The sequence below is a fragment of the Perca fluviatilis genome, chromosome 22, assembly GCF_010015445.1.
Source record: "Perca fluviatilis chromosome 22, GENO_Pfluv_1.0, whole genome shotgun sequence".
Taxonomy (NCBI): Eukaryota; Metazoa; Chordata; class Actinopteri; order Perciformes; family Percidae; genus Perca; species Perca fluviatilis.
Window position 1 is genome coordinate 23122197 of NC_053133.1, and position 23354 is coordinate 23145550.

Below are 23354 nucleotides of genomic sequence, written 5' to 3' on the forward strand. Positions count from 1 at the left end.
GGCTATGTAGGTCAGCTGTCTCACTGAACGGTGCTGTTTTGAACCATGATTCTTCATTGTTTGTTCTCTCATTTCATTGGAAATTATTTATTAAGGCAGAGGTAACGTGTCGGGGAGACAAATGCTAATCAACAAATTTATAGCCTTTTTTTTACCCTTTCCCAAGGCATGAAAAAGCTCCACAATCAGTTATGTAATTGTACTTTCTGAATAGACTTATTTTCAAAACCTGAATTCACAGGCATACAGTTTTTGCACATTATGGCCTCTCACCTGTCATGGAAGAAGATGTGACTGATGAAGTCGCTTTGCATCTTAAAGTCAAAACTCCAACTTGTACAAAGAACTTTCTCAACAGCAAACAAACCTCAGCGTTCCCAAACTTTTGGATAAAACAACTTTAATGATCGCAAGCTTGAATTTGAAAGGATTTTTAGTCTCTTTGATCTTTTATTTTCAATTCACCTTCACATACTCCAGAGTCATGAACATTTATAATATGCAAAGCCCTCCTCCACTAAATCATACCCCTATGTGAAGGCTTCAAACCTTCTGAGAAGCCTCTGACCTCAAACGATATGAAAAGTAGCACCGGCTGGCTCTGCTGGCCCTAAGGTCTTAGCTTACACAACACACTGAAAAACTAAAAAATGAAAACAAAAATCTCCCCTTACATCTCAGGCAGCCTGATACACAACCATATATGCACATCCATCCTTGACCTGATATGCAAAGTGCAATTAAAGCCGTTTTGGTATGCAAGCATGCTCTGCAAACAAAGTCTACTGTATGATGCATGGCTGCTCAACCAAAAGATACGGGGGTTTTAACGGAACATTATGGGAACCATCACCACTTGCAATAGGGTTGCTATTTTCTTAGATAATCCATTCTGCTTCTTTTGACAAAAGATAAAACCTCGGGAGCTATTTCCCCAACACATATCCTCATACGCCTGTGAGATATTACCCTTGCCTTATCTGGGAAACATATGGGCAGAGCTTTGATAGATTGTGGCTCTAAAAGGAAGAAATCTTTATTCAGGGAGTGACGGTTTAATCCATGTAAACCCCTCTCGGTGTCTAACACTTATCTTGCCATTCGTTTTCTGTACAAAAGCGCAATTTGGCACTCTGGAAACTTTACACCGCTTTTTAATTAATTAACATTTGAGTACATTTCTCAGCTGAAACTTGTTTCCGTTAAGTGTCACATATGCTTAATTACCTAACAAGTAACTAATTGCCACAAGATTAGTTTTTGCAGTCATGGATGAAAAATTCCCTCCCCTCTCTTCCCCTCTTAAAAAGCTTTATTCACAAGATTTATCGTCTACACAAATTGCATGCCTATGGATGTGATAAGAACATGCTGTGTACAATGGAACGTCACTGCATCCGACGAGGAAATTATGTTGATTTCATGTCATTAGTCTGGCACAGCGATACTGCAGTGCAGTGTACAGACTACAGTGTCCATTAAGGGTCAAATTCAGTGCCTTCGAATCGAGTAGGCTCCTTAATTACACATCGTAAGATCGGCATGCAACTAAATCATTTAGAAGTAGTTAATGATTTCCTGCTCTAGGGCTGTTTATTGACTTAAACATCATCAACTGTACAAAAGTCAGTTCATGTTAGGGTTTTAAAATTATGAGCTACAATACTGAACTTGCTGTTGGATACTTGTGCTCATTGGTCAAACATAGCTCCAACCTTAACTGTCTGTATAAGTATGAAAAATACAGAAACTGTATATATTAAATAAAGAAATTAGCACGGATACTACTGATTATTTCAATTATTGATCGATCCGTTCATCATTATTCCTTTTTTCAAAGAACACCTCGGAGAAATTGTGAGAAAGACCCACAACAAGCACTCAAAACTGAAAAAAGATGTCTTCAGTGTAGCTTAGTTCATCCACTCAACAGTCAAAAAACAAACATTCAATTGATACCATACAAAACAAAGAAAAGAAGAATATCCTCACACCTGAGAAGCTCGAACCAGAGAATGTTTGGTATTTTTGCTTGACAAATAATTAAAATGATTATCAAAATTGTCAATTTTCTCCCAACTAACTGATTAATATTCATAATTTCCCCACTAGAATAATTCAAAAGGCTTTGCTCCAATGATTTCAAGAATGGTGAACATTTCTGCATATGCTGGATCCTATACTAATGCATTTTGGAATTTTTTTTTTTTAAACCCTTCCTGCCTGGTAAATACATACACTCATCTTTCAAACTCCACCTCTATGGTTTATAACTTTCTTTCAAAATATCTGTTCTGTTAAAAAATTAAAAAGCCACAGAAGAAATGATTCCACTGCTTTTCACTGGCTGAGTAGTACACACAATAAGAAGTACAATGATTACAATGTGTATAATCGGTGGACTGCCCTTTGAATGCTTATTTTGTTATTGAGACCAATATACAAATGAGTTTTTAGGCACCTGAGAGTCTCCCTTGGGAATCCCAACACAAATAAATGACAGTGCTTTGATTCAGGTCACAAACATTTAATAATTGTATTTTATAGCTTACAGACTATTTTACCATTCCCAACACTCTTCTGCTGTATGGGGGCCGCTATCCATCTTCCAGAGCAAGTCTCCCTTTTTCCAAAACTGCCATAGAAATTTCCAGTTTACAATCACCACCATCCAGGGTAGGTATTCACCTATGTGTTGCCTGAGGGAGAAAGAAAAGTTGCAGTTTTGTGGGCTATGTTTCCCTTGACAACCACACTAGGAGAAAATGTTTTTTTATGAAGAATGGGAAATAAATACTTAAAAAAGGTAGGGGGGGAGATAGTTTGATGCTGCGGCTGCATTCATCTGATAATTAATTCAGAGTCCAATCAAACACAATTCGAGCACTGCAATGCAATATACACAATGCCTCACATTGAAACTCAAGCATAGAAAAAGCTACTGAATGTCCGTTTGAGAACTTCTATGCTTGCCTTTGGCTACCTTATATGACCTTTGCCGTGGGCCAGCCCTCAGGCTCCTCTCAAATGTTGGAGGAATTTCTGTGCTCGTTTCCTCGTTTCAATCCAATTGTGAAAAAGAGAAAAACACAGTCATTTTCAGAGCAGAGGGAAATAATGAGCGAGAAATACGAGGAAGAAGAGCGAAAGGCAGGATTGTTATGGAAAGAAGAGAGTTGTTATGTCAAGAGGTACGAGCGGAGGGTCTAAAATATGTATCATCTTTTCTGAGTCTTTCTTGAGACCATCGTCGGAGTTTCTGAAGGAAACAACACTCAACAAGAGCATGACAGGTCAGAAGAGTCAGGGTTGGGTGGAGATAACTAATCGGCATGTACAGAAACACCATGTACTGTATAAGTGATCAAATTTCAAAGTTAGTGCTAGAGCACTCCTTGTTTCCCGTCATTGTTACACAGAGAGCTGGGGAGTTTCGTTGCAAAATGAGACATTCACCATTCGTGGCAGCTACTGAACTTTGCAGACATGACCCCTTTTTAGAAAATGCTTAATAGCACAAAATGAAAGCACATCGTAGCGTTTGGAGGTGAACTGGCTACTTAAACTCCCCCCGCCGAGAAAATGACAGCACTTTGAAGTTTTAGTTTTCTTGTCTCTTAGACGTATTACATAATAATGGCGCGATGATTCTTTATTCCCTAATGGATGTCAGGGATGGTGGTGTTCCTTCCATTTGATGTCCTATAAAGTATCATAAAGATGTCACTATCTGGTACTTTGAATGGGACATGTCAGACAAGATTTCTTATAGAGAAGGCAAGACTTCACTATTACACCGACAGGAAATCATGTACTGCAAATTAAAACGTGACGAAGATCTTTCACGTTTTATTTGGCAGGTACTGAATAATTAACCCTAAGAGGTTTGCCATATCAAGAGGTGATAATATGTCAGCTTGTTTCAGCTGCCTCCAAGTGGCCAAAAAAATCCAAGCCTTTCTCACTCCCAACTCGTCAACATACTGAAGCTTGGTCAGTGGTCCTCAGCGTCAGATACCGACGCACGAGGCACTTTCGCAAACAACAAAGAACTTTCTCCCAGGACACTGGGGCTCGTGTCCCGTTTGTGTCCCATTTGTCACTTAAACATTAGTCTCACATTGCCAGACCTTCCTCTACAGCGCTGCGGAGGAGGGTCTGGCTAGTCCACACAGCATTCCGGGATGGGAGAAAAATGTGCTCTGGTTTATTGCCATTTCTTTAAACCAATCACAATCGTCATGGGCGGGGCTAAGCGCTGGAAGGAGCCCCTGCGCCGCTGCAAAATAGCCTCAGGAAAGAACTTGTTTTAGTGGAACGTGTTCTTTTAAAAGTTTTAGTCGTGCAACAGAAAACTCCGATTGGACAGATAGTCTAGCTAGCTGTCTGGATTTACCCTGCAGAGATCTGAGGAGTACTTAACCATAGTCCTCAGAAATCCACCAGAGTTTAAAATTCCAACAAAAAGAAGAATGTGACGGAATCCGGCCAAAAAGTAGGACTTCCGGCAGCACCGGAGCAATCCTGGAAGTGGAACGTCGTGAATATAGACTACTTAAACATACACCTTTAAACCCCACCCTCGACTAAGCACGTTGAAAAAAATTACGCAAGAGTTATACTCAGAGCCTTAAAAAGTGACGCCAAGGGGTCGTCACCCACAGCATTAAAAATCACACAAAGGGGTCCTGACCAAGCGTCAGTTGACGAGTTGGGAGTGAGAATGTGGTGAATAATCAGTAAATGCAGTTTGAACAAGTTTGCTCAGCACACTCTTCCTCTTTTGCATGACCCAAATTAAAACAATATACTAGTGCTATGCAGTATAGGCAAAATACAAATTTTGTAATATACTGTTTTGGCAATTTCAATACAAGAAATTAAAACACTCTTTATACTGTACTTACTTACTTACAAGAAATGAACATCAGCACAACTGTGCAAGTTTAGTATGTGTACTGAGTATACTCACTTTTACACTTCACTTCTCCAGCGTCAACACTTAACACTGACTACGTTTACATGCAGCCAATAACCCGTTCAAAACCGGAATATTAGCAATAACCCGGTCGCGCACAGCCATGTAAACACCGGCAAAAACGTGAATATGCTCATATTCCGGTTTTAAAAACCCGAAAATGATCCCTGGGTTACCCCTTTTCTAACCTGAAATTTTGGTCATGCAAACGCGTATCGGCATATCCCCATCAAAAGGAACATTGATTTGTGTTCTGCGCATGTTCTATTCGCAAGGAATCTTGGTCTTTTGAGTAGAGGAACTTCTTGTATGCGCCAGAAAACCTGCGCGCAGTATACCGGAAGTAAACAAGAAGTAGAGGTAAACATGGCGAGACCACACTTTTGGAGCGAGGAGGAAACCAATTTCTTTATTAGTGTGGTGAAAACCATGAATACAATGTCTTTTGTTGACGGCAGAAAGTACCGAGATAGTGAGATTTATAAGAAGGTAACCGAAAAGTTACGCGAAGCAGGGTTTGTCCGTACGTCCAGACGCTAACCATGCGTCGCCGTGTACATCGGGATATTGCCAATTGATTACAAATGCCATGTATACAGGAGTAACTCTCTCTGCTCACGCATGTAAACGGGTTATTCCAAATGTTTCAGAAACCCGAATAGTGACCTTAACCCGACCATAACCCGAAAATTGACAGCTTGTAAACGTAGTCACTGAAAAGCCTGTTCATATTAGTACGTGTTCATTTTAGGACACAGCACAAAGTTCCTCTGCACCATCTAAAGAGTGTATACCCACTATCTCCTTAAGCAGTCCCATTGCGAAAAGCGTCACGCACGAAATAAAATTAATGAGCCGATGCAGAGAGACTGGCTCGTATAGAGGGGCTCACGGACGCCTCATGAATTGGAAAGCTGACCATGAGGAGATCCGGGGGAAACTGTGGGATAGCAAGGTTTTATTTTTTGGTTCTGTGGCTCCATAAAAAAGTCTGCTGCTGCTATTTGTGGGGAAGCAACATGTTTTACATCTTGGTTGGGTTGCAGGTTTAAGCTTTAGCTGAACATTTTTGGCTTTGGGAAAAAGTCAAATCATATTCATTGTTCTCCTTTAACTGATGAGTACAATGCTGTATATATTAAAGATGCTAGTTGTGGCAATGTGTTCCACATAAAGTTGGATTTGCCACTTGCCTCTTTTCAGTTAATATCAAAGAAGCTTGGAAAGAAATAACATATGTTAACACATATGGCTGATTGCTGAGTGTTTAAAAGATAATGGCAACATGAAAGAAATGACGCAAAACATATTGGAAGACTGGAGATGTCATTATTGTGCATATGGCTGGCATAGCATCATCCTCTGCTTGGTGAATCACAAGCACCTTTGGTAATGCCTCCCACCATGATAAACTTAACTGTATGCTATATTGTATATCCATTTGTGGAGGAAGAAGACAAATGTACACATTTTTCACATATCCACTCATGTGGATTTTAGGACTTTATTGAGCAATAAAAAATATACACCAAGGAAAATTTCCTTTTCCTTTTCCCCCATATTGTTGTTCTTCCATCTTAAAATCTGTTTTAATACTTCCAGATGAACGACCAATAATCCAAAGCGACAAAATGAAAAAGAAAAAAAAAAAAATAGCAGTCTTTTGAGTTCAACAGTAAAAGTCGTAAACCACCAGAACAGTGTGAAAGCATCTCTGTTTGTTTATAGTGTCCACTGAAAATTTGAAAAAAAAAAACGTATTTCAAACAGATTTGGTTTGCACAGGAGCGAAATCGCCGACTAGGTCGTCACATCTGAATCTGCCTCTCCGTAGAGTTCTGCCAGTTTCTGGAACTCAGGCCCCCAGTCGTCCAGATAGTTATAATCCTGCTCTGATTGTGTCCCGGGAGTGTCTAAAGGGCTGATGGATCCCGTGGGTGAGCCCTGGCCCTCGTAAGCGTAGGTCTGGAGGGAGTCGTAGGGCGGCACGCTGGTGTCCACGTCGGCCTCCACCAGTCTCTGCTTGATGAACTCGTGCACGTCCACCTCGTCCAGCTCCACCGCCTTGGTCCGGCGGCTGCGGGGCGTGGCGCAGTGTTTTCTCGCCTCTGGGCGAACGTCCCGCCGGAACTTGAGCTCTTCGGCGGCGGCTGGGTTGCGCAGGGCGATCATGTCAAAGGCCTCGGTGTCCTCCTCGCCTCCGCCCTCGTCGTCGTAGGTGACCACGTTCTCTCGGATGTCCTCTTCGGAGATAATAAGGGGCTCTTTCTTGCTCCGTCTCAGTGTGACGAAGAGAACCACGATTGCTGCAAAGGAGAAGATTTTTTTTTTGTATCAGTACTTGCAGTTAAAAAAAAGTTCTGAGGATAATATCCTTAAAAAAAATTCTCATGTATAATTCACGAAAATAACTTTATACAATAAACTGACTTAATAGTTGTAGACAAAAGTCAGAAAGAAAAGAAAATTGCTTTTGTCAACACTTGAAATTGACAAACAGCTCAGCAGAACCACATCACATAATACAGAACAGCTGAATGTGGTTACCATGCTCAGCTATGACTTTGTAAACAGCCGACCAAATAAAGACGAGCCGACTTTATGTGCATATTTATCCTATTTTCCGACACTAAAACTAACCAGGCGTTAAAGAGTTGTAAATCAATAATTTCGAAATAGCCGGCATTAGCATTGATGTACTTTAACTTTGAATGCAAGCTGTTGAGATGATGACAATATACACACTATCATCATCTGCAGAAGCAAATTTGATCTCACATCCAGCCAAAATGCAAAACAGGGTGTCAGCATGTGGAGGAATGTCTCATGTAATCATCTTTTAGTTTAAGGTGAAGCCAGTGATGGAAAAGAATGAGCCATTGTGCCACATTAAAGAAAATATAGCATGATGTTGCTAAATGTCTCTGCAGATAAGAATCTTCCAGTGTGAAATATATTTTCCAACGGGTTATTATGTCATGAAGCCGAGTAATATACGCTGACATGCTACAGCTTGTAACTTGTTCCTACAACTAATGAGAGTTATAGTTCTTTGGGTTAATGATACCCTCACTGCACTGATGTTAACACTAACATCCATTTAATAAAATGGCATAAGCGAGGGAAGTGCATAAGTACAGCAGTGCAATATCTTAAAGAAGTTCATTATGCTGCATTGAGCGAGCTAGATCAGTGTTACTGCAGAGGCATTTTTGCTTCACAATCAAATTGCATTGAATATTAGCAGGAGGGAAAAACGAGAAATTGAACTGATGAACAACCCTTATTATTTATTTTTTTAAAAGGTGCATGTAAATGTTTTCAGCATCCTGGCGTTCCACATCCGTTAACTGTTATATGCTATATTTACGTAACCATCAACACTACTGCATTAAATAAGCCTCTCAGGATGAGACTCTTTATAACACATTCAAGGTGAGAGCTCGACAGAGAGACAGAGAGGTGGTGGTGGTGGATTAACAGGAGGTAGAGGTTTCAGCTTTTATAATGTCAAGGATGCAATGATGCATTTGGCTAATCTACTTTATTTACTCACGCAATACATTTTTCTATACATGTTGTGTTAAATAAGGAATGATGTAGACAGACTATATAAAGCAATTTCAAAGAGAAGATTTAAGCCCCCTGAGTAGACTAAGACTAAAGGTGTGTTGACTCCAAGCTTCAACTGTTTACTTATTTATTTAATTGTATTTAATTAGTTTATTTGTCAGGGACAATGTACAAAATACATTAATCTTACGAAAAGATGTTTTGTACCAGAGTTAGCTAATGCTAGTTTCCATCTGCAGTCCCCAGGCAGGTGCACACAATATTAAAACAATATATAACAAATAACTGTCAATAGTACTAACAAATACATGCAAGATTAAACTAATCAGATGTTTAAATAAAAAACTAATCAAAAAACCATCACAGCCTAAAATATATACAACATAGTCAAAATCATTTACTTCAATATTACATTTGTAAACTTTTAAGTGTGCTGATGCTCACACAGCTGGTTATCGAGGATGTATTTCTTTAAGTTTTGAGAGAAATTATTCAAATCTACAGACAACTTTAGACTGCCTGGGAGTCGATTCCATTGTTTAATGGTTTTAAATGAAAATGACTGGAGCCTTTATTCCTTCAGTTCACATGGGCGGGTAAGAATAACTCCATTCAAAGTGTAGTAGTACTGAATAAGTGGACCAAAACACACTGAAAAACTACTGGGAACCTATACAGTGCAATAAATCCCCCTTTTATGGGGGCAATACAGATACTCGTCAGGGAGCCCCTATGAACAAAAATTAGATGTAGTCCCCTACTACTGTAAAGCATTTGGGTCACATTTGAATGAGACCACTGCACAGACAGTGTGGTGCCAATGCATGATCGCTGTAAATAAAATATAAAAAATAAATAACCTGCCATCCCAATAATAGATAGATAGAATTATTGCCACCGTGATAAACTTTGTCTGATAGTGTTACAAACTGCTCTGCAGTGTTTTGGCATCTGACTGGCTTAAAACTCATTACTTAAAGAGTAACTTAACACCTGGTTGAAAAGTAAGGTTTTGCTGCCTTCTTTGGTTCAGATTTTCAATCTCTGAACACACTCAGCAGTCATGTTGGTTGTGCTCAAAGGTGAAACAGACTTCATTTTCAGTTTTTTTTGTCGCACTTGTAACCACACCCAGCAGTGATGTCACATTGTCCTGGAGTACATCTGTACATCACTGCAGAAAGGTGAGAAGTGAAACCAACTGAGGTAAACAGAGACACCATTTTCAGTGGGTGCTACTCTTTAAACTTCCAATATCGTACTTTATGAACTTGCCAGCATTGAAACAACCCCACCAACGCAGACCCTTGCATTTTGTAAAGCAGGGCCATTTTGGATCTGAATGCAAGAAAAGGCAAGGCTTTGAGATTTTTGTATAGGACAGTTAAAAATATACTTTCATACTCCGATTTTGTACACTATTGCTGCGGGGTTCTCCCAATTCTCAACAATTAATCAAGTAACCTCGAACCTAGTCTGGCTTAACGGAAGTACATTGCTGAGATAAAGCCTGACATCCGGCGAGTGAGAGACACACCGGATTTCCCTCCCCTCTCACTTGCTCCCCTATCGGGGCTTAGCCCCATCCAGCATGGTTGTGATGGTTTGGACCATCTATATCAGAATACATGACACAGAGCTGTGGAGATGGGACTGGCAATGCGAGACTACCTCAAACCAAGTAGCAAAGTTCATTAGTATTTGCCTCAACACATAATCCAGGCCCAGGTATGAGCAGACAGATAATTGCCATTTAATAGCCAGCAGTTATGCTTGGAGCCTAAAATAAAAAAAAATGAATTAACTTAGTCTGAATCAAATCTCCTACAGCTATTTCTTTTTCATGTTTTAACTGTGGTAGTAACTGAACTACTTATGAGGCCATGAGGAATCTTCCTCAAGCCCTGAAAAATTGCAACAAAGTAAACTTTTCCATTATGGTATAAAACTTGTTTGACTGTACCCTAAAACACCCTATGACCAGGGACATCGTTAGGCCTATTTTAGGGGTGCTGATGCTGCCCTAAAATGTTCCTAAGCCCTCCTAAACAATAATAAGAACAACAATAATAATTCAATGCTTTTTTTACAGTGCACTCTGTATCACCAACTACGGTGAATCAATCTTCCTTCACCATGCACCGTGTGTCAGTGTGTAGTGTGTCTGTTTTAATTCTACTTTACAACTGTCAGCTGGTCGAAATGGCAGTGTTAGAGGCTCAACGAGCGCCCATGTGCACGGTAACGGTATGTGGACGAGCGAGGGAAAGAGTTAGCTGCTGAAGAGAGCCAAGCGGCATGAAAACAAAGCAAAGAATCAAAGATTCTGCAACTGCATCAAGCATCTCATTATCACTAACTGTATCCCCATTCATATTTAGACACAACAAATGATATATATCTAGCTACAAAATAGCCAAAAAGTCGGAAGTTAGACAGAAGTACAAAGAGTCGTTGTGCTATCAAGATGATGCACCGTCTCGTTGCATTGGTCTGTGAACTGGCAGCTATCGGAGCGTTGCAGACTGGAGCGTTGCAAGTAACTGGAGGATTTATCTTGTCTCGTCGTTATTAAATACATTAAATAAATATGTACATGTTGCCTAAATGTAGGCCTTACAATTCTGGTTCTTTGGTTATACTGTATGCAAGCCAAACTACACAGCGAAATGACTGATTGAACCAATCCACAGTGCAGTTGCAGTAATTAGTGTAATTAAATAGCATTCTTTGGACAACTTATCTTATAGAGAGAGGAATTAGATATAGTAATGTATGCTATTACTTTATCACACATTTACATGAGCAGACAGATACCATTTAAGTCACTGCCTACAGAACAACTCATCAGGAGCAAAGTCTGGCCTAAGTAAATTCCCCCATACAGCTTTGATGTGTCTAAAAGCTAACATTACACTAACTTTTGTTAGTAGAAAGAGGATATGTCTGTCACGTTTTACTTGTTAACATCTTGGTTTCTTGACTGGTTGTTGAAATAAGTGTAGTTCTAATACAGTAACAAAAGATTGTGTAAAGATTTTGCAAACGCATGTTACAAATACCCTGGGGTCTAGCACCCCCTGTCTTTAAATCCTAGTGTCGTCCCTGCCCCTGACTAGAGTAATTATGCAAAGATTCATCTATCTACATATATTTCATTGTTCATTGCGGTTCCTTGCCCCTATTTTTGATGAAATGTCCCCTAACCGGCATGTGATTAATCTCTGGAGAAAAAACAAAAACAAAAAACAAATTCACTTTACTCCACCTGGTGCACTAGCACTGCCCGAGTGGGATTAGAGAGGGTGAAAAATGCAATTTGTGTGGGACAGTGCTTATCGCTCAACTTGTTTCAAGCAACCAATTACACAATGCAAAAATGTGAGAGTGGGCGGGGTGAGCTGGGTCAATCACTGTGAGCAGCAACTAGGAAATAAAGAATTTTGGTTTTCCATTTACTGCCGTATGCATATTTTTGAGCTGCTAAATTGTTTTGGCCACTATCTGCAGTTTAAGACTTCACTGTGGTTTAGAGGTACACAGACATAATACAATGACTCAGATAACGCAACTTTATTATTTACCTTGCATTTCGTACACCAAATGCACTTTTCACAATGCATGATACTTTTATTTATGTATTCCTATCCACTGTACACACCGTATTGTATTACACTCTCTACATTGCTGCTCCCTCAATGGTGTATTCAGGTCATTTCATTTAAAGGAACACGCCGACTTATTGGGAATTTAGCTTATTCACCGTAAACCCCAGAGTCGATACATACCCTTCTCATCTCCGTGCGTGCTGTAAAGCTGTCTGACGGCCGGAGCGGCAGCAGGCCAGCACATAACATGTAGGTGAATGGTTCCAGTAATCCTACTGCTCCGAATTGTGACAAAAGTGACAAAATAACACCAACATGTTCCTATTTACATGTTGTGATTTGTAGAGTGACAGCGTGTACAAAAAACGACATAACATGAGACACAGCCATCTTCTAACCGTAAACAAACTGGGAACTATATTCATTCTGCTACTTGGGCAGAGTGATTTGCTTTGCAGCAAGCCTGTCTCACTCCGCCCAAGTAGTAGAATGAATATAGTTCCCGGTTTGTTTACGGTTAGAAGACGGCTGTGTCTCATGTTACGTTGTTTTTTGTACACGCTGTGACTCTACAAATCACAACATGTCAATAGGAACATGCTGGCGTTATTTTGTCACTTATTCGGAGCAGTAGGATTACTGGAACCAGTCACTTGCATGTTATGTGCTGGCCTGCGCCTTCCGGCAAATCTTCGGCAACTGCGCGATATGAGAAGGGTATGTATCGACTTGTCTAACTCTGGGGGTTACGGTGAATAAGCTAAATTCCCAATAAGTCGGCGTGTTCCTTTAAGGCCAGTTGAGGTCTAACTGTTGCTCAGTACACTACTTTTGGCACCAGGGAGCATTACACCAGTCTACAGATACATATACATTTGCAGCAGCAGTAGCCATTGCAGAAGTGCAAATTATGCTGCACTTATCCTGGTTATGGAAGATTACACTGAAAGACTAGAGGACTGTTTCATAAACTAATGTCTTTAATCTAAATAAGAGCCCATTCCATGTAACTTCTCAAGGCACAGACCTCAGCTCAAATACAGTACATTTGCAATATTTTGGGTCCATTTCTCTTGTTTTTTAATCTCAGGTTCTCAAAATACGAGAAGAGTAAATTACTTCTTTACTATAATCAATTTTTAAACCGTGTCATTCATCACCTACATTTGAGTGTGAACAATCGGTTTTAAAACAGCTTTACATGTGGTTTATATTTGAAAAATAAGAGTCCTTGAAAGGTAATCTTGACCCAATCAGACTAATGCTGGCAGTTTGCGTACTAGCCCTTTAACTTGTTGCCGTGGCACTGGAATGAGAAGGAACTCTTATGGATTATTGTGTTAAATAAGTTCCTGAATTTAACAATACTTTTTATATTTCATCAAATACATGGTATTTAAAGTGCCATTAGTATTTAGTTCTGTGTTGATACATAGTCACTTGGTTTAATTCTACATTAAGCAAGTAATGCTTGCATTTCTAATCCAATTCCTATTTTAACCCAATTAATAATGTAATACTGTACAGTTTCCTTTGAAACTTAATTAGTAAAATCCCCAAAATGATCTACTTATGAATATTTTATGTTATTTAAGTCATGTGTAAAAGGCCACTATCAACTGAGCCAGCTAAGAGATAGTTTGTATCGGTTTTCTGGTTTGCTGCAGGCTTAATTAGGGAGGCTTATTGGAGGGCACAGAGATAAAACATGGACATTAATCGGACAGGCAAAGCAAAATATAAATTATGTTCGACCTCTTCTCAATCTGTCCAATCAACTTTAGTGTAAATTAAAAAAACAGCTTGGCACACTTTCACTCTCTTTGTTCAGCTTTGAGCAGTTTGCTCTAGAAGTTCATTTTGGTCAATAAAGCTACCTACCCAAGCCCACAATAAAATGCCCAGGCCAAAATACATGAATCAGGCTTAATTTGAAAGGTAACATGGTCCTAGTTCCTGAAAGTGTGCTTGTTTGTAGCATGTGGCTAAAACACATATTTTTGGTCTTCATCTATGATGTGTGTGTGTATATATATATATATATATATATATATATATATGAAACTAGGACATTTAACTAGGCACTTTATGCCAGAACTATGCAAATAGTAGTTGTTGTTGTTTTTTTTCAGTCATCCTAAAAACAATAATTATAAACATATCACAGTGTAAACTCCAACAGTAAATAGTGATTGAAAGGATTAGGCTAAAGCAAAGTTTATATATGCCTATCCTATGTTTTTAACGATTACCTCAGTTGAATGTAGCTATCTCAAAGAAAAAGGGAAATAAAAACAAAACAAAAAATCACCACACACCTTCATCTTGTCAACCACTTTTGTATAAAATTCCAGACCTCTAACCTTATAGGAGCTAGGGAGTTTTTAGTTTGTGGTGTCACTGTTCACCTCTCCAAAACTATAGAAAATGTATAAAAAAAAAAAAGAAAAGGTAATGGGTTAAATATATATACAGTTAAGAAACAAACACAAAAGGGATAATGCACTTACTTAGCATGCATCCTAGACCACTATTCCACCAGGACACCCACATTCCGCTATTTCTTAATGTACCTGCTTTGAAAACTAGAGATGGTGAATTATGAAAAATGGTGCAGGCAAGTCAAATGACTTCCTGTTAAACGGAGTGGAATCTGATTTATTTTGACCACCACCCACGGACAAAATCTCTAATGTCTTGGGGGTTACCAAAGCTACGTGTGAGACACTTCACTTGTAACTAGAAAGTGTGAATCCTAAATGCAACACGGGTCAGAAAATGAAAAAAAAAAAAAAGAAGAAGGTGTGATCAGTTGCTGTCTCTCCCCATTTCTCTTCCTCTCTCCCTGTCCTAACTAGTATCTGCCTTGTGCTGATGATTAGGGATTCAGCGTGTGTCTCTCACTCAAGCGTTTGTTTCCGAACAATGGTGATGGCCTTTTGTTCGCTTCAGCCAGAGGCTTGGGCATGGAGGAGGAAGACAGCCAGTATGAATATGCATAACCTTCACGCACTAATGTCCACAGACAATCACTGAAGAGAGGAGGGGAGAGCCGCAGTGGTGAGGCCGTGTTGTTAGACAGTTTTGTCTAATCATGTCCTACTGCAGTTTGGTTCTCCGAGGGAAGGAATCGGTCTGTGACATTTCTAACTTTAGCCGACAGAAGATTGTTGACTTTGGTGTATTTGATCTCAGATGGTGTGCCATCTTTCACACATTTCCCACCTGTAAAGCTGACTGTCCACAATTCAAATTCAAAGTGCCACGGTCATATTCGCAAGTTTATAAATAATCATATGCTGTTGCTGCAACTGACTGGTTGCCTTAGTAACAAGGCGCACACACTCATTGACTGGGGACATGTTCTCTGGGTGCTGCAAGGAGCTGGTAACATGGATGTGGCTCCTGTTTATTTTCACTGTATTTCTGATGTTTTATATTCATGGCGAAGAACACGTCCGTCACACATGATCTCAGCGAGAGTGGTTTCTATGTTGGCTGTCACCACGTTCCTCCATGTTTGTCCTCTGCTCTACTAGCCACAACATGCCATGGCAAACATGTGCCGGGCATGGACTAATGGGGAAGAAGATTCATTTGCGTAGTAGGAGAACTGAATTTAACATTGTCAACAAATGTGATTTAGGTCTAATCTTGATTTTTCTGATTCGAGCTGCCTGTGTGAATATGACCCCTCCCTTCTCTAGGATTCGAGTCTCCACTCTCTAACCACCGTACGTTTTATTCTTGGTATTTCAGTTGCACCTCCTCTCTGAATCACACTGACCCTGCAATCTCCATTCCACTCTTCTTTGCTGTCTTTGTCCCCGCCATCTTCTTTCAAGTCACCCCCCCCCTCCAGCCTCCTCTCTCTGTGTCCTCCTTCTCTTGTGTCCTTCACACCCTTTTCTTTTTCATCCACCTGTGCCCTCTCTGACTCTTTCTACCCTCATTCTTAATTCTACCTGTGTCCTCATATGTCTTTTCATCCCTCTCTCCTCCTCTGCCCTTGTCAAACCCTTTCAAACCCTTCCACCCTTCCTTGCTCCTCTATGGTTCATCTCCTTCTTCCACACCCTCAGGATATTCCCCCTGCAGCACGGAGGTTGCTGCAGTCCCCACAGCAGCTGTCCCCAACTTACCCAGCAGGATGACGATGCACAGCAGGATGGCAATCAGAGCCCCCGTGCTGAGACCCGCCGAGGAGAGGAACGCCTCGCCTTGGCACATCCGGATCCTGCCGTGGCGCTGGCATGGGCACACCCGGAGGGTCAAGGTGCTGGTGCCGCTCAACGACGGCTCCCCACCGTCCCACACCACAATGGGCAGCTCATACAGCTCCTGGGTCAGGTGGTTGAAACGCCGCCGCCTGCCAATGATGCTGGCTGTGCTGTCTATAGAATGACAAAAAAAAGAATCATGCTTAGGAAAATAAGACCCATTGGCTTGATGGTTTCCTCTTTCTTCTCAATTGCGTCGCCTGCAATTGCCTATTTATACAGAGCCATTTAGGTAAGGGGTAAAAACTGTCAGCTAAAGAGAAAGGGGGGGAATCCAATCCACAACATTTCCCATTGTGAATTGGACCTTTTGCTTTTGAAATATCTTAAGCTGGTAGATCTCTCACTGTCATATAGCGGCTTCATTGTGTGCCAAGGCTAACTGATTACAAAGGTGTTTGTTTACTATTTAAATGTGCTGCAAAAGAGCAGTGCACCTTGGCCTCTGCAGAAAACACTTCTGTTAATGGAACATGTCATGCAGATAAACGGTAATAAAAAGGCTGAATTTGTAGAGAAGAAAAAGAAAACGAGAGAACTGGAGAGGATAGTTTTCTGAAAAGACTCAGCGAAGAGAAGGAAGCAAATAAACACACAGATGCAACACTTAGACGTAAAAAAAAGTAGGTCAGGGTTTGCCATACCAAGAACCACTGTAAAAAGATTCCTTATCATAAATTTAACATTTTTAAATATGGTCTAAAAACAACTATTTTTTTATTGTGGCTTTTCATTAAAGCGCATGGCTGTTTTGGGGGTCAAATCTATTAGATACATTCAGTACATTTATTTTTGCTTTAGACAAGGCTAAATTTGTAGAGAAGAAAAAGCAAACAGGAGAACTCGAGAGGAAGGTTTTCTGAAAAACATTCAGCTAAGAGGAGGAAGCAAATAAACACAGATGTAACACTAAAAAAGGTGACAGCAAAGAAACAATGACGTGTTGCGATGAAACTACTCTAATTGGCTTGAACTCACACCTGTAGCAGACTAGCTGTGAACAACCACTCCACAGCAATATGCTGGATGAAAGCTGTTCTGAATTCTTCAAAATGAGTGTATACCAGCCACCGCCGGCAGTCTTATTCCCATGTGTTTGTCATAAAGATATCTAATTTATAACATGCACAGCAGGCTACTTGCCAATATCCTATATATTGCTGTAGCCAGTATGTAGCTAATTAGGCGTAATTAGAGCACAGACCCTATTAAAATTCAAATGTTTTTTTTCTTATTATTATTATTAGTCGTCGTCTGTGTTTGAGCACAGAACTGATGTGCTTGGGCTACTCAAAAACACACTGAAATTAATACGCATTTTTGACTTGGTGAAAATTGCGGCCTGATATGGGTCTCGGGCTGATGTGTGGCAAATTGGCTCGATAGCGTCCCCTATCAGTTTTCAGTAAAGTTATTGCCCCCTCCTTTAACTTTCATGTAGACGCATGGCATTTGGTAGGCATGTATATCATATCCAGACATAATATAGAAAAAACCTTTCGGAGCCATTCCCTAAGCCCAACAGAAAGTCAGCCAATTTGAATTGAAAATAAAAAAAATTTGACGGTTTTTACCATTTTCAGGGGTTGTACTTTAACGAACTCCTCCTACATATTTCTAACGCTATGCACTCCATGGAGGAAATGAATTCTAACTCTTGCGTGCAGTGTCCAACACTCATATTTATACATTTATACATTATCGACGGCCATGTCGACTGGGAGCCTCCGGCACCCCCGACGTGCGCGGAGTGCGAGGGCCTGTTCATCGCTGCTTGCAGCTTTAATTTATTTTGAAGTCAGTGCATTGTGGAACTACATGGAGATTGTATAAATAAGGAGCTGTATTATTATGTATACACATAAATATACATATATTAATGTGTGTATATGCTACAAAAACAATCCAGCAGTGAGAAGTACATAAAGCTCATGCATGGTCAGCAACAGGGCTAACATCGCTGACGGAGCCACAAGATTAGGCATCTGTTGGCATTCATGGTCCGGTTGCTCACCAAATACTACCAAAGCTGAGCCAAAGGAACTACCAATGCCAACAGGATTGGCTGACTACTGATTCACTGCATCTGTAACTTAAATGTACACAAACAGATAAACAGATAAAGTATATCGTAAGATGAGATTTATTTTTCAGAGCTTGAAATGACATTTAAATTAAAAAAAAAGCAAAAAAATTTTACTAAAATACAAAAAAAAAAAAAACTCTTTTTTTAAAAGTATAAATTTCCATGTATTTTTCTATTATAAAAATGTACTATTGTACAAATTATATATCCCACAACATGTTTGCACATCCTGAACTAATCCATGCAGCCTCTTTTTTTTCTTAATGTAATAGTTATATGTACATATTTGTTTCTGTATTTATTGGTTGCATATTTCGTATTAATGATTCAGATTTCTGAAATGCACACAGCCCATATTCAGAAACTGTACCTTTTTAAACGAGCTGTCAGGACTTCTGTACGGTTGTGATGTCACAACTATACTATGTATAGGTCATAAGTGGCTCTATAGTGCCCCCTACACTCAAACTCACACAACAATGTTTCTAATTTCATCTGCACCTTTCAATCTGCACAAAAATAGACGCTGTTCAGTTGTCTCCTTTTGCATCAGTACTGACTAAAATGATGGAATGTTAAGACACTTCTTTTCAAATGGCATGCATGCTAAGAAGCTCACACAAAGACGTAGGCCAATACACGACCACTTCACATGCTGGGCTTGTCTGAGGGTTTATCCTAACATGCGATGCTTAATGGATCTTTGAGCGAGATTACCTCAGCGGGAGATCACCAGTCTGTAATATGAAGGGCGTGCAAATAGCTTTAGTTTTATGGACTTAATAGAGCACTAACACAGCCCAGACTGACATATGGATAACGTAAAGCAAACTGTTCCTTTTTAAATAGTTGTATTATGAGAAAAGGCATCAAATAATGTTTGAAAACTAACAGCTACAGTACTTTCTCATCCATCCCTGTTCATTCAAAGTGTATTGCTGTGTGAATCAGGTACCTGCATGACTAACTTGTGCCTCACATGACTGACTAACTAGAACCTTGCAGATGACATGCTGATATATTTTTACAAGATATTCTGAGTTGCGAAAATGCTGAATCGTGCACAGGGCAACCTTTTCTTTTCCTCCCAGCGAAAACACCTCCGCCACGCTGTACTATCGTGCTGCTGCTCTGAGACCTCGCCTCCCACTCCAATCTCTGCTCCATCTATGAATAATTACAATGATCGACAGTTGGAATGACAACACGTACTTCAAGCTTTATTAAGTCAGACTCGCAGTATCACTGTATCAGCAAGCAGATGGGTGGGGGGTTTGAGGGAGTGCAATGTGAGAGATGCAAATAACAAGGAAGAGAGATGGGGAGTTGGAGGATGAGCGGAGAAGGGGGGGGGGAGGCAAGGGGGGTGAATGGAGGAGGTTGTGCGTGAGCCAAAGAGAGCAGAGAGGACGAAGACTGAGGCTGAGATAGAGGGAGACAAACAAGCTGTGTGTACGCGGTGTCCGCCGTCACAGCTTTCACACTTCGAAGCACAGACCCATCCAATGAAAGAAGGGCATTAATATGCATGTGTCTGAGGTTCATCACAACCCTGTGGAATTCCCCCTGCACTGGTTTCGTTAAGCCAGAGTACTAGCCACTTCCTGGAAAATGACTTTAATTTTTGTATTTTTCCAAAAGCATTAGCATGATAGGCCATGTACGTGCGTACTTACATAAGTTTTGTTTTTTTTATCACATACACATCCCTGTCTCTACATCTCAAAATTGAGTGACATTTCACAGCAGCAGAGAAAACAGTTGGATCCCTGTGGTCACTTTCTACTCTTTCTGAGGCTTTGTTTTCTGGATTGAAAACATATTATGATGGTCATGAAAAGACAACGAAGCTATTTGAACTTTGCCATGTGGAAAGTGCATGTAAAACCATAATAGCCATTATTTACATTATTGATACAATTAAAAAAAATGCCCAATTGCATTTAGATTTAAGATATGTAAGATGATTGCAAATATCTTTGTCAAAGAGCTCACTATAAAACATATGAAGTGTGATTGAAAAAAAGATATACAAAAATATACCAACAACAATAGACATGCGACACAACCACATCTATACAGACTTCACACTTGCCTACACATGCTCTTAGCTGAATTCCTTGTGAACTTTAGTGGGTGTGTGTAGGTGCCGCTTCTGGGATTCAGCACGAGCCTTCCATAAGTTGCCACTTGGAGTATAATATGCATTGTGGTGGCACTATTTTGGGGTAGACTATATATTTGGTCAATTCAACGGTGGGTATAATGTTGAGGTTGGCTCAAGTTTATACAGGCTGCAAATGTCAAATGTGTAGGTGTTGCAGCTATTTAACTCCACATCATTGTTCTTTCTGCTTACAGAAATAGCAACATATTTTTGTTAGAATCTTCTAAGGTTTTTTCATAAGTGTAAGGAATTTGCATTTGTTGCAAATGGTACAATCATTTGGGATTATCTTTTTAACTACAAGGCTCTGAACTGACTGGGCTGCATCAGTGAACCCACTATTATCATCGTACCTAATATCAAGGTTTATTATAATATCATATATAATGTCATATTGGGAGCCAAAAATGAACCGGATGACCGGCACTGCTTTCTCATTGAGAAAACGCACTAGAGACCTCCACCACCTACTTCAGGTCTAGCCCTCCGCTAGTCTATATCCACAACGTTTAATTTCTGGAAATGTTCAGGTGCCGCCAGAAATTCCGCCAGATGTCCCTCATTTTGCCGGGATGTCCGTCACCTTCCGCTTTCTTTGTGATGGCATTTTAAACTCTGGTTGATTTATGATAAAACAAGTTCCTTCCTGAGGCTTTTTTCCGGTGCTCAGCGCCGCCCACGAAGATTGTGATTGGTTAAAAGAAATGCCAATAAACCAGAGCACTTTTTTTTTTCCCATCCCGGAATGCTGTGTGGACTAGCCAGACACTTCTCCGCAGCGATGTGGAGGAAGGTTTGGCAATGCAAGACTAGTCCTTCGCTAACTAATCCCTAAGAGAGATTAAAGGATTTAATTGAGCAGCTCTTCTAGAATTTCCAAATTTTATCGGGCCAAATGGATCAAATTCTCTTAAATGAGTTTTCACGGGTTGTAATTTCTAATTAAAAATCTCAAGATTGACCAGATATCTTATTAAAACCATTATAATTCGTAGTAAATAATATCATAAAACACTATACAAGGCATCATATAAGATGCTTAAAATATGTCCTTAATCTTATTATACACTAAAAATATATTATAAATAATAAGCTTGTTCTCCTTTCATCATGGCATCAGTGATGAGAGATAGCAGCCAGTGATCGGGCTGCTTTTAAATAAAAGATTATTATGTTTATCCACTGCATTGGTTTCACACGGTCACAGTATGGTTTGTTTGTTCCATAAGGTTGTGTTTTGTGTATTTGAGTTAATTAGGGGTTGGATTGTACGTTTCTGCAGTAACATTCAAAGGGGACTGCAGAGTACTATTAATATGTTCCTCTGTTCCTCAGGAACAAATTGGCCCACAGCTCCGATGTGGCACCAACGACTGCTGAGGCCTAACTGCACACACATTGACAAACATTGGTTTATTTAATAATAATAAAAACAAATTCTATTCCTTTTTTCCTAAATCATAAACACAGAGTAATTAGGGAAATATCTTGAACTGAACTGCTTGAATAATAGTAAAGCTTATCAAAGCCCTCTTCGCACATTCATGCTGTTTCAGCAGATAATGGGAATCTAGAAGTACAGTATAACACCCATTGCAAGTGAAGTGTGAATGACATAGAAGCTAATTAAACGTCCCGCATATCAATGGCTTAACATCGCTTCTTTCAACACAGCCCATTAACTGTAATATTATAAGGTCTTCTGAATGCACACTGGAAGAAGATGCCTTCAGAAATCAATTGATCTATTTAAGTATGTGGGTTATTTAGAGATCATAGCCCCCATTTAATTGCCTTTTTAGAAGCAAATGTCATCACAATGTGACGGATAACGAGATCAAAAAGGCATTCAATTTTCAGTCATTGTAAAGTAGGCATAGTCAAGTTGAATGTATTTAAAGGGCTTTTAACGGAACAGGTTTGTCACAAAGTGCTTTCCCGGGAGCAGATGAGCACAAGCATCCACCTTGTTGTTCAGCTTTAATGGTGCCTAATACGCTGTAGGAGTTTGACCTGCATTTAAGGTAGCACATCCAGCACTTCAGCTGCATCACACATCAGAATACATTTAAAACTAAAATTTGACCCTTTGCTGATCTGACTTTGTTAAACAGAGCTGGAGCTGTTGCAGATATCATGCCTATATATCAGAGTGCCTTCTGCAGAAACTAAAAAAAAAAAATCCAAGTTTCATGAGGTTCCATTGCGAGCAATCTGTAAGTGAGGAGGAAAGGAGGTCATGAGAGAGTTAGTCGTGTGAGAGGGATTTTCGTCAGTTGCACAACAGAGGGAGGTATTAGGCGCTGACACAGAGCAGCTCCCAACTGTTGGACTGCTACAACAGCGATGAAAGGAACATGTTTTGACTGTGAAGAGCTTACTTTAATTATCAGACACAGGAGTCAACAGTATGGAGCACTGCGCCCCTCTCTCTCACCCAGATATTGTGAACACAGCAAATAACTTCTAATACTCAGTGGCAGTAGAACGCTTTATGACTCCGACACCTCTTTTCAGTGCTAGTACAAATGCAGGCCCCGGGTGACTGGAGATGACTGAAGCAGCATGAACTCGGGGTGCAGATTCTTAACATTAAGGGGGAGGTTGGGGCTTTGAAAGTGCGGATGAGCAAGGAGTAATTATTAAGTGATATGAATCATTC

The 23354-nt window shown here is 40.0% G+C and overlaps 1 protein-coding gene across 3 annotated transcripts in view; it reads right to left on the bottom strand.

The window, feature by feature from the left end:
• Positions 1 to 6447: 6447 nt before the first annotated feature.
• LOC120552656 (cadherin-18) overlaps positions 6448 to 23354 on the bottom strand; it is a 179392-nt gene continuing 162485 nt past the window's right edge. For all 3 annotated transcript variants that reach the window (XM_039790844.1, XM_039790843.1, XM_039790845.1), the window contains exons 11-12: positions 16302 to 16553; positions 6448 to 7284 (exon numbers count right to left, since the gene is read on the bottom strand). In XM_039790844.1, the coding sequence (XP_039646778.1) occupies positions 6779 to 7284; positions 16302 to 16553 (758 nt within the window). In that variant the 3' untranslated portion in view covers positions 6448 to 6778. The remainder of the gene's footprint in view (positions 7285 to 16301; positions 16554 to 23354) is intronic.